The sequence below is a fragment of the Carassius auratus genome, chromosome 26 (genome assembly GCF_003368295.1).
Source record: "Carassius auratus strain Wakin chromosome 26, ASM336829v1, whole genome shotgun sequence".
Lineage (NCBI taxonomy): Eukaryota > Metazoa > Chordata > Actinopteri > Cypriniformes > Cyprinidae > Carassius > Carassius auratus.
The window spans coordinates 8,073,107-8,086,141 of NC_039268.1; the positions used below are offsets into that span (position 1 = coordinate 8,073,107).

General features: G+C 37.3%; 1 protein-coding gene and 1 long non-coding RNA gene across 5 annotated transcripts in view; both read right to left on the reverse strand.

Moving 5' to 3' along the window:
• Positions 1–2,048: 2,048 nt before the first annotated feature.
• Positions 2,049–8,690, reverse strand: LOC113044772 (uncharacterized). The gene is made up of 3 exons (XR_003275914.1): positions 8,614–8,690; positions 7,964–8,075; positions 2,049–2,492 (listed from the first exon to the last, which is right to left on the reverse strand). It is a non-coding gene; the product is annotated as an uncharacterized LOC113044772 (long non-coding RNA).
• A 1,643-nt stretch (positions 8,691–10,333) lies between these two features.
• The window catches only part of LOC113044228 (dorsal-ventral patterning tolloid-like protein 1), a 56,990-nt gene continuing 54,288 nt past the window's right edge, over positions 10,334–13,035 (reverse strand). For all 4 annotated transcript variants that reach the window (XM_026204008.1, XM_026204006.1, XM_026204010.1 and 1 more), the window contains exon 22: positions 10,334–13,014. In XM_026204008.1, coding sequence (XP_026059793.1) covers positions 12,880–13,014 — 135 coding nt within the window. In that variant the 3' untranslated portion in view covers positions 10,334–12,879. The remainder of the gene's footprint in view (positions 13,015–13,035) is intronic.

Consider the following 13,035-nt stretch of genomic DNA (forward strand, 5'->3'; position numbering starts at 1 on the left):
GTGTGTAAGCGAAGGAGAAAGAGAAATCCTGCATGTCTGGTCTGGTGGTTAGTGCTGCATTATGTATAAATGCCATTTTAATATTTTATATACCACAATTTCTCATCTGTACACACAGAGACTCAAACACACACACACACACACACACACACACAAGTAAACTGGGGCATCTGTGAGGTTAAACACTTGTTCAATCATTAAAACAAGCATATGCCTGTCAACTAATGTGTGTACAGTATGTGTGTCTCTGGATCAAGATTACACTGTAGTTCTGTTGTGTAATTTAATCTCTAGTTAAATTAAAATACATGTGCAAAATTCAATTAAAATATGATGCAAAGAGAAATTATTGGCTTGGAAACTGCCAAAATGCATACTAAATCGCATTATGCATGTAATGTAAGGCTGTGTGAGTGTGTATTCTCTAAAACTGGATAAACAGAAAGTGTTTTCATTCTACAGCTTTTCCTCTTCCTGTCATAGAAAATCACACTACTGCTGGCTTTGGATTGAAGTCTCACACACACATAAATACAAAGGACCCAGAATGCAAATAGGTTTGAATGCAAAGAGAGCAGGACTACATGTACATAAAACACACAAAAAGCAACATATTGAATTTCTATAACATAAGATTTGCAGGCAGTTCTTAAAAAAAAACTGAATGCAATCTATTTTTATAGGTGACAGTGATCACCGGTTTCATCATGTTTTCAAGATTACAGATCAGTTTTCCTCGTAATCTGGCAGAGACAGAGGCTTTAGATTGAAATTCTCTTACATAATCAGCCGAATTATAAGAAGTTCAGCCTCAAACCGCTTTAAATAAAACAACATCAAGACTCACAACACATACATCATTGACCCTTAGCCTCTTTAAAAATAAAAACAATGTTTATTCCAGCTTTAGCTGAATGAAGACCTATTTAATTTTCCCGGAACACACACAAGGCTGTGATCTAAATGAATTTTTCATTGCGGTTCAGAATTTCTTCTTTTTTTTTTTTTTTTTGAGGAGCAACCTAAATTTAGGAAACATTAGCACCCACATATGCTGTATAAAGCCACAGCAGAATATCTTTAAGACATTTAGATTATATATAGTGTAGTTCAGGGAATAGTCCACCTCAGAATGGATAAATCTGTCTACGCACTCTAATCTGTTTACTCACCTTCATGTTATTTCAAACCTGCATGCCATTATTATTATTAATATTGTCAAACCTTAAAGTAAAATTGCCTGTTTAAAAAAAGGTTAGAATTATAGATGGATGGATAGACATAAAACAGTGGCATTGTTTCAGGTATTATGGCATGGCATATTGGTTCCTGTATATAACTATTAACAACTTACTGTATATTTACGATATATTTCTTTACTTGTAAATACATAAAATATACCAATCTACTTGAACTATCAAAATCGGCTTTCTACATTAAAATGCACTGATAGGCACCATAATAATACATGTGGTTACAACAGAATGGAATGAAAATAAAATTTTAATCTTTTTTGTTTACTGGAAATTATATGGTAATCCATAGTTTGTATATGCTAAAAATCATAACTTTGACAGAATTCTACAGTAATATAATACTTTAAACCAATGTTAATCCATTTACATGGTTTATGTTGCATCTTACAGCCAACCTAGTTTTTATAAGGGGTCATCAAAAACTACAAAAATGGGTAGAAAATTTATCTATTTGATGTGTGCTACATTATAAGATTCTTAATATATTCATGGAATCTATTTGATCAAAATATCAAATGGCTTCAGAAGACTTGTGTCACAAATTATGAAACTGCTATTGTTTTTTTCTTTTGGAACTTGACAGTTTCACTGTATAGTAAAAGCCATTTCTGTACATTTTTAGGCTGCTTTTGTGTTTTGCAGATAAATAAAAAAAACTATATTTTTTTAAGACAATTTGGATGAACTGTTCCTTTAAAGGAACACATTTTTGAATCCATTCAGCTGATTTCTGGGTTTTGCGGTACCAATTTTAGCTTAGCTTATTGTAGCAGCATGGCAATAGGCAACAGAAACCATAACACCAGTGGACGACGCCACCCCAGGACTTGCACCCAGGGAAATTTTACGCACTCGCAGGTGCTAATCAAGGCAATACAGGTTCATTTCCACAAAATAGAGGAGGAGACGTGGGTACCAAAATACAAAGCTTTATTAATCCAAGTAATAAATTACTAAAAAAAAGGAAAATCACATGAGCGCTGGCACACTTAATGATCGGTTACTTGTTGCTGATCACACAAAAAGAGTAAAGATTTACAGGGCTGTGGCCAGCTGGAATCAACTCACAAAATGCAATTATCACACACTATCGGTGCAACCATTCACACACACACGATACCCAGTGAGATTTTGGTTGGTGATAGACACGCCACAACACTGCACACGGTGACAAGATTGCACCACCACCGCACACGTGGTGCACTCCCTGAACTTTTGGGGTTTGACCCACAGCACCTGTAAATGAACAAACCAGATCAAAAACACGAGCTAAAGGGAAGCCAATTTACAATTCAAAACAAAACATTCACAAGAGAATAAAGAAATTAACAAAAAAGAAATACACACTGGGCTCAAAAGAAATGAACAATCAAATAATAAATTTAGACAATTCAAATCATCCGGCCTTCCACATTGAGTACATATAGGGCAATATGAACCATCCAACAAAGGAAATACAAAAAAGGAAAGAAACGAATGCACAAACAAACCGGGAACAAGACAGCAACACTTCCTAATACTGATGTTCGGAGTCCTGTCCTACAGCAGGAACCCTCCAACGCACGAGCACCTCAGCCACGTTAAATGAACAGGGCCAGCACAACCAATGAACCAGGACATGTTAATAGTAACTGGAAAATGCAGCCAAAAGCCACAGCGAAACAGAGCCATAAACAAGGTACACGATGTTGTGGGAGCCAGGAGCGGGGAGCAACGAACTGCTGCAATGAAAAACAAACAACTAATTCCCACAGTATGGTTAAAATTTGAACTATAATTCTTACACGTACCCGAGTAAGCAGTCTGACCAAACACAGGTCGCAACATTAACCAGTTGACTTCATGCGGCTATAAGTGATACAAAAATACAAAACACTAACAAGAGTACAAAGATGCCAGAAGTCACATTACTCTAATGCTTACCTTTTGGATAGAAAAAGAACCCTAAGTGAGCCGTGACCAAGTTAGCCACACTGCTAACAGTGTAAACGCTGGTACCAGAAAGGGGCAGGACACCTGAGAGCAACACATCCTTGTGACACAACTCCACTTAGGGTGTTAGGGTGTTGGCCAGCAGTACTACTTCTTGTCCTTCTCAGTACTGCTAAACCAGGAACAGGGAGGTCTGTAGATACAGCCACGGATACAGGAGGCAAGCTCCCATCTCCAGAGCACGAGTGTCCTGAGGCCTCTGGCACCCCTGTCACAGACCAAGAGGGTGCTAACCCACTCTGTGGTGCAGATTCAACCATTAAGACAGAATCTCTTAATGCCAACCTAGGTTGCATGAAGAGGCAAGCATGAGGGACTTCGGGCACTAAAGCCAACGAGTCACCCTCATCCAGCTCATCTTCAGAAGGTAATGCTTTTCCACTCAAAGGGCTATCATTAGGGTTCTGATTTGGAGAACATCTTTGAATTATGGCTTTCAACAGGGAACGGTGAAAATGCTTTACCTTGCTCAGCTCATCCATCGGCAGGATTGTGTATACAGCACCACCATCTTTTGGTGCTTTCACAAAAATCTACAGAGAAAATCTGCTTCTGTACTCTGGGACCCACCAGAGTAGTATGAACACTTACCATAGCCGTGACTGACCTCACTTCACTTATGCTTTCAGGTAAACTAATGACAAAAACACTGTTCAAGGTACCTAAAGATGTCTCCGGGTAGAGTACAACCTCAGTAACACCCACATTCACCATAGGTATAAAGGCTGTACCCCGAGTCACTTGAACCAGTGCAGGGGAAGCCAGCAGCCCAGCAGGTAACCCCGCCTCAGGTGGTTCAAACAGCACAGTACCAGTAGAATAATGCTCTGAACAGGTTGCTACAAGCCTCATCGTGCCCCCCGGAATGCGACACACCCCATGCCCCCACACCCCAACTGTACCAGCATGATCTACAGAAAACTGAGTATTAGCTTGATGACATTGCTGCAATGCATGCATCACAGGACCAGGGGCCTGGCTGTGACACAGCAGGTAAATCAAAAAGGGATATGCCGTGTTGTCCAAAGAGCTCCTGGTAGCATCTTTAAAGGATATTAATTCCCAACACACCCAGAACCTTCAACCCAGAACTACCAGGAGGATCTCGGACAACCAGCACACCACAATCTGGGACCACTTTGCCACAAAACTCAACTTCTAGCTCCATGAAACCAATGTAGGGGATTGAAAGACCATTTGCAGCAGTAAGTTGCAACCACTGGGAACACTTAAGTCGCTCCTGCCCCCATGGCTCATAATACTGCTGAAAACAACGCTCTGTTATGGTAGAAACCATAGAGCCTGTATCTATCAATCAGGGCACCTGGACCCCACCAATAAGAACATTAAGATGAGGGCAGAAGGACACTAAATGAGATGCTGGAGTGGAAACGTTTACAACACTTGCGCCTGATAACTCCCCAACCGAGCTGTGGCTCTGCAACTCGGTGGGGATTAGTTTTCCTACTGCTGTGCTGGACGAGTCTGCCTACTACCAATCAGAAGTTCTTCTCTGCACTCCCGAGCAAAATGGCCAGGGCGTCGACATCGCCTACAGATAACATGACCATAACGTGGGGATCGGCTACGTGAATTTGGAGCCTGCAAACGAGCTAAACCCTGAGTAAGCTGATTTATCTGCTCTTGTTGTAATTTTAACATTTCTTTTAATTCAATTAACTCTGTTGAAGGAGAGCTAGGAGGACCTGTACGTGACTCACCCTGCACAGCATACTGGACCCCATAAGCCAGTGGAACAGACTGACTTCCTCCCCTTACCCTTATCACATTAGCATAGACTAATATGATTAGACTGTTAGCATCTCGCTCAAAAATAGCCAAAGAGTTTCTATACTTTTCCTATTTCAAACTTGACTCTACTGTAGTTACATCATGTACTAAGACTGAAGCAAAAAGAAAAGTTAAGAAAAAGGATATTACGTAGCACGTGAAAATAGTCCCAGTTAGGTAACTTCCAATAAGCATATTTTCAGGCACTGCATAATAGCATTGCGCCTGCTGCACCCATGATACCATGGTGTAGTTCCTAGCCATATCAGCCTCGAAAATCGCAACTTTTCATCTTCCGTCGGTCTTAGTACTTGATGTTGTTACATCAGAGTCCAGTTTCAAACAGGAAAATATAGAAACTCTTTGGTCATTTTTGAGCGACATGCTAACGGTCTAATCAGATTCAATGATCTATGCAAAGCTATTTATTATATATGCACATCAAAATCAATATAAAGCATTTGGTTTTACCTACTAGGCTTGAGTTGATGGCTAACTAAGTAAGCACTGTTGGACAATTCTGCAAGAAGGTTTATCTTTTTGTCATTTCCGCAGCAGGATTAGAAAAAGAAGAAACATTTCCCCCCATCCTTGCTCCCTCTGACTCTTTGTCTCTGTCCTTTCCGGCAATTTAATGTGAAAATCATTAGCTCCGATCAATGACTGTTCCACCTCCCTTATCTTGTGTTTAGCAAGCTGGTGGATATTTTCTGCCCATATCAGCGTTTAAGAAGCCCATTAAAAATGAAGTGGTCACATGGTCAAAACAACTCTTGTCCACTGCTAATCGATTCATAGTTTCTGTTATTATTGCCCAGTGCAGTTTTTAGCAGAATGGTTTTAAATGGGTTTTAACCCAAGCACAGATTTGACTGTAAATGCAAAATACTAGCCCAAACTTTGCCTTGGGGTCATATTGATCTATTTTGTGTGTGTCTACAGTTCCCAGTAGAAAACTGATGGAGGTGGAATTGCATTGGGTAATAAACTATTTCCAGCATTGCTTAGCAACCAGAGCAAATAGAAGACTGGGGAGAGTTATAGTTTGTAACTACTTGATGGCACACTTACAGCAGATGCCACTTTGTCCAATTCTGAGTCTTTAAAGAGACAGACACACTGATACTTCCTGGGTTTCAAAACGAATAAAATGTTTTAGTTTTTTATAAAACATTTTTGCATTAAACACACATACCAAGACCACATGAGCCACTGGAAATAAGCAGACAATATTTGCATTCACAATTTGTTAAATGCTAAATGGGTCTCATAAAAAATATCAGCCAGGCCATCAGTTGAATCATATTCAATCTGTATTGTTGAAATGCAGAATTGTGGCTAAACCTACAGCTGTAATCAATCAAATCAAACTTTATTTCAAGGTCCAAATTTTAAAAAGACAGTAGGACAACATATACAACCCATAGCCTCTATCACACACAATAAAGAGTTACACAATACAACAATACCAATGTCCCCACAGCTTTGACTGATACTGTGTACTTCTAACCCTTATATTTGATAGACCCCATAGAAGCATTAAACTGGCAGATAAATCTATACATAAGATTTTGTATCAGTGCCTTAAAAGTGATTACTCTTGCACTCACAAATATTTCACTTGCACTATGCCTATGTATTACTATTCCACTATGTAAGTGCAGAACTTTTTTTTTTTTGATGAATAACCTAGACATGTTAAACACAAAATATTATGTTTTTCAATATGTCCAGTATAATAAAATACCTACAGAATAAAAGTATTTCATGTGCGTGTTTGTGTGTGTGTGTGTGTGTGTGTGTGTATAAACACACAGGTTTTTGTCAAAAAGAATAATTTATTATTTTCTCACAAAGCTCGATGACTAATGGAACTCCTGTTCGGTGAATTTCTTTGAATTCTATTTTTCTTTTCTTTTTATTCTGATTTAAATTTCAGTTCAACATTCTGTATGTAATAGTCAATTCAATTCACTCTCATGAATTTAAAACGAGTCAATTGTTAAATTCAAAATTTCGCCCAACAAAACTGCAGCCCATATCATGATCATATCAAATTACATTTAAAAAAAAAAAAAAAAAGGCCCAGAAAATTTTTTCTAATTTGAAACAAATGCTTGAGGCTTAACATGGTCTGGTTTTCTGTGTCTGTCAAGGGTCAGGCAGATCAATCCATTAATTGACTGTGTAAAAAATAAATAAGGTATGCAGCGTAGCAACAGAAGAACTAAACCTACCACAACAGGTGTGTGTAGAGAATCAGCGCGTGTTTCCTGGAATTACTGTGTGTGATTGCGTGGGAATAATGGGGCTTTCCAGTTATCTGAGAGGTGGGTGATAAAAGGCTTTTACTGGCAGACAAAAAGAAGGAGTAATCACCATCATCACGATTAAAAAGATGAAGGTGCTCAGAGAGGAGAAGAGAGTAGAGAGATGAGGAAAGCAGAGAGGTTATTTTCATCTGAAACTGTTGTTTATAGAGGTGCCTGTGTGTGTGTGTGTGTGTGTGTGTTTTGCACAGATCAATGTAACTCATCCACTTAAATCTCCTGATCCATTCATCAATACGAACTAATGAAACAACCAGACACACAGACAGACAAAAATAGAAAGATAGGGGAGAAAAAGAAAATGAGAAAGGCACAATGAAGAAAATTAATTACGGTTACAATTACATACATACATATATAATATTGCGAACATTTATAGTTATAAACACAAATTTAACTGCATACCACTGTTGTTATTGTAATTCTGATATTCTGACCAACAGCACGATTGTATGATTATTTATATATATATATATATATATATATATATATATATATATATATATATATATATATATATATATATATATATACACACACACACACACACACACACACACACACACACATATAAGTTAATACTGGATAACTTACATTTTAGGCCAGTCTGTTTCGCTCTGAAGGCGAAAGTAGTCCCAAACGAAGTCAAAGCTGATTCAACCACTAACGTTATGTCTCCAATCAGCACACAGCTGGAGATTCATTCCTGAACGAGTCAGTAGTGTTTTGAATGAATCAGTGGAGTGAGTGATTCAATGTTACTTGACACCACCTACTGGCGTAAAAATATCACTACAGAAAATCACTGGAAAACACAACGAACGCGGCCAAAGAGTGATACAATCAGTAGTGGTCGAAATAGAACTTCATAAATCCGATCTGATCGTATCCATCAGTCATTAATATATTGTCTACAGTATGGCCCTGCATTATTGTAATAACGAAAAAAAGTGACTCTTCTCAAATGTACTGTTGTTGGCTCCAAAGGAGACCTTTTGATTAGTGCTAAGGGAAAATCCAATTAAAATCACAATGGTATCTTTAAGCAATTACCCAGAAATAATGAGGTTAAAAGAGAAAGGAAGAATCCTCAAGCCAACAACAGACCAAACACAATCCCAAAAAACTAAGCTACACAAACACACAGAGAAAAAAGCTAGAAAGCTTGATGGTATACACTTGAAGTGAGATATCTTGTGTGATTATATGTTCAGAATTCAGATTCCACTCCAGACCGCACTTACCTCATTTATTTGAAGGCACAAATACAAAATTAGAAGTTTGCGTTATCTTCATCTTTTCATGTCCACGGGGCCTCGTGTGTTGATGTTTATGAGCCTGCTGCCATCTGGTGGTAGTTTTCTGATATTACAGACAGATATTATTCAGATCAAGACTGTCAACTGATAATATAGAATTTAACAAAAACTATAACATAAATCATGTTATTTAGAAAATGTATTTTGAAATCTAAAAAATTATAATAGTTCAGCATTGTTCTATGATTGTTTAATAATTCATTTAAAAATTAAGTGTAAAACCTGATTCATACACACAAATGATTTAAAATTTACATTTATTGCATAAGGGTCTATTTAGCCAAAGGAATGTCAGTTTTTGTAGGATTTTTCGACTGGCTTTTGGGTTATTGCAAAAAAAATAAAATAATAATGCTGTTCATCAATAGGCTATAATCTTCACAAATTAATACAAAGTTGTATGAATTTTGAACAATCTGCAGAAAATTAAAAAATTTGACCAGTTTGGTCAACCGGTTCACAATCATCAAGAATTGCCAACTTTGCCAAGGTTAGAGCAAGACTCTAAGGGCCGAGGCTCTCCAGGACCAAAAGTTGGCCACCCTTAGGCAAAGAGGTCCAAATGATTCATTTTGCAAGTCATCAATCTGAATCTGAATCTGAATCTGAATCTTCAAAAGCACACCAATAAACCTCCAACAGGCTATTTACAGTACACTGAACAGGTCTTTTCTTTATGTTTATCTAAGTTAAGTTTAGCTGGTTATTACCAGTTTCTCTGGTACATATTATTTCATACAATGCGTTTTACATTAATAAAAAACAATTATGTAGCATTATTAAGAACAAACATGATAATACTGAAGAAAAGTATATATATAAATTACCATCAAGATTGATCCTTTGAGTAATTTGCTCTAAATAAAAAAAATAAAAAAATCTATAAAAATCTACCTGTGGCTGTACCTAAGTTTTTGATACTCTAGTAGTTTTAATATCAGTTTGTTTAATACAATTACCCAAATATAAAAATAAATACATAAATAATATAATAATTATAATGGGAAATAAAATTAACTAGAGACAAAGGCATCTTTCACTTTTTAATTTTACTTAAATATGACAATTTTACAATATCAGTTGTAAAATTATGAGGGTGATATTTATGATTCATTATTGTTTAATGTCCCTGGCAACAGTTCCGTCCAATTTAGTTTAATAAAACAAAATATAGACAGCCTGTACTTTTCGATGTGGCTATAAAAACACAAATTGGCTACCTAAGCAGCCAGTGTGGCATTTGAAAAGAAGTCGTTATGGACCACTAAAATAAGTGATGGTGCCTCCTGTGTTTTTTGAGTTTTTCATTTCCAATTTGGACAGCCTTGGACATTTTCCATTTCAAATGTAACATTTTAATATGTGTCCATTAAATATATTATGTATTTATTTTATGTATGTGTGTACAGTGTAATAAATCATTTGGATGAGGAAAAAAAACGTCTATGGCAATGTTCGATTGTGAAGAAGCTCAAATATAAGATAGTTATGACTTTTCTATATACATAAACATATGACTTTCATTGGCCTTTAAAAAACAACACTTCACTTTTAGAACTTTTCACTTACATACTTCTAATGTTTCTAATGTACAAGAAAAGAGGAAGATGGAGGAAGTAAGAACAAATGAGACAGTACATTTAATTGACCTGACATGAGTTTAATCACCGTTGAGAGTGAAGAGTCCTTCTTCATCATTAGGCTGATGTATATATAACAGGTGAATAAATCATTTTTCACATTGTCATACGTCATAGTTCTCATAGGTCATCTAGAGTGGAATCAACAGGAACTTGGCACATACAGAAATACAGAGTCACATGACCTGTATTGTGTAACACACAGACCAATAAATGCACACATACGTCACAGTTCACACAGTCTTACTATTGACTTTAAAGCATTACGATTATTGTAACATTAGTTTCTGTGTGTGCACATGATCATGTATAAGCACATATGCAGACAAGTGTGTGTGTTTGTGTAACTGGACAGAAGGGACGGCTTCAGGTCAGTCGATTTAAATTTCTTTCTTAACATAAAGGTTCAAGTTCTTTAAACTTAATATCAAATAAAATATAATAATTTGAAAAAAAAATATCTACAGAAACATCATGTGCAACAATGTACATTTTGGTTCTAAGGCAATAATTGTTCCTCCACAACACTAGTGCTGTCAATGCTGTGAGTATTTTGTCAGTGTTCTTTCTGTGTTGAAGAGCAACATTATTTCAACGCTGCCTCTCCACGCATTCACTGAATGGCTGGAGCATTGCCGTTTTTTTTCAGACACTGAATAGCACCGTAGGAATTCCCTTCAACAGCGACTTTGTTTTTTTTTCCAAGCAGGGAAAACTTGTTATTGGGAATATAGCAACAGAGAATGTGGTTGTAGAACACAGTTCAATAGTCTTTCTGTGTTAAGTGCATATAAAGCGCACAGGGTTAAGGTGGTTGTAGTCAGTTGTCACAGCTGTAATGGAAATCTTATGCAAGGCTTTATAACATCATTTCCTGTTCACATCATGTTCATTGTTAACTTCTTCAGGAGGCGTTACTGGAAGAGTAAGAAAACCACTGGTTTCTTCAGCAGAGAATATTCTATCAGTTCCCTCAATCTCTCACACACACACACATATGCAAAACAATTCAACCAACTTTACATGGTTTCTGCAACTCATAAGAAGGCCCAGATGGAATCTGCAGACTTTGTCACATGTATGGAAATCTGTAGAATAAATTGCGCGAATTTGATCACTTCTATTGATAGATGAAAGCATTATCAAATAATGCAAAGTGTGAACACACAAGGCATTGGGCAACTTCGTAGAGTAAATGTAGCAGCAATGCAGATTCCTTGTGGGCCTGCTCACGAATGAAGCACAAGACACTGGGTCTCATTCACTTAAAACTGCAGGGATTAATTTGTTTTTGTAAGCACGGGAAAACTTCTCACGGTTGTTTCTGCCTAATTTATGTAAGCACATGAATTTGTTCTTAACGGAGTATTTTTAAACGAGTGTGGCAAGGTTATTTGGATAAAACAATTCAAATCCATCTCCATGCAAGGACATTCCACACAGCCTTTTCTTTGCAGTCTTTTTGTCATAAAAGCATAAGCGGAGAGATCCTAGAGCAAAGCCAAGTGTGCCATCCTCAAAACCAGTTCAGACACAATCACCACCCAGCTTTACATACATGTATCTGCATTGTTATGCAAAGAAACCTCTCAACTTGAGCTATAATGCTGCTTTTCATGGTATGTGATGAAATATATTTAAAATTAAATATCTCTTCATAACATTTCATCCTAACACGATTATAAGGCCACCCAGAGCATTTGATTTACATACAATAAATCTTAGCGTGAAAGTTATCGTTGAATTATGATGTTTGCGCAGATTTCACGTACAAATTCATGTGCACCAACGCTGCATTATGAATAAGACCCACTGTCGTGTAGTTCTAACCACTTGTGTCAAATTATATTCATCACAGCGCAAACAATGGGCTACATGTATGTCAGGAAGCTTATTGTTAAATAGGGCTACATATTTACTCTTTACTTTTGCACAAATGAGTTTTGCCATTAAGCTAACAATAATTGTAAAATAACAACCACATAAATTTAAAAACATGTGAATGAGTTCAGGCTGGTATTTGAAGGCCTCTCTCTCTCTCTCTCTCTTTCTCAAACACACACATCCACATACACAATTTATTTGAGGTACAGTGTGGTGTGGCATCAGCAGCCAAACTGTCCATGCTGTCCAGAGCAATATGCACACACACACACACACACACAATAGCAGTTCCTTGTTCTCTTATTGTCACTGTGTCTTAGTTTCAGTGTGCAACTCTATATATAACTGGCTTATTTGAAGAACGGTGAGCCAACAAAAGTTTTGTGTATGAGTGTGTGAATTTTTTTTTTTTCCAGGGGTTCATTTACTACACTGATCCAGTCAGAGAGCGCAGGATACCACTCCAGTGGGCGGAGCTATCCTACACATAAGAGCAGCTGATTGGTGTTTAGGGTCAATATGACAGCACTTCCGTAGTGGCTGAACATAAAGAGGCAAATCCAATGCAGGAAACACATCACGGCAGGGTTTCTCAATAGTTCTCTGGAGTCTGTTCTTCTTGTTGTAACATTTTATCCCTGTTCTCAGTCTCTCTCTCGGGGAGATGTTACTTGCGTGTGTGTAGAGCCTCCTGAAACTTTGTGCTAGTGTAGAGGATATGGAAGCCTTTCTTACTGATTGTGTCATCAGAGTGGAAATGAATCAACACGGCATCGCCAGCAGTGTAAAGCTCCTCACGAGGCTAAACAGAGAGAGAGGGGTC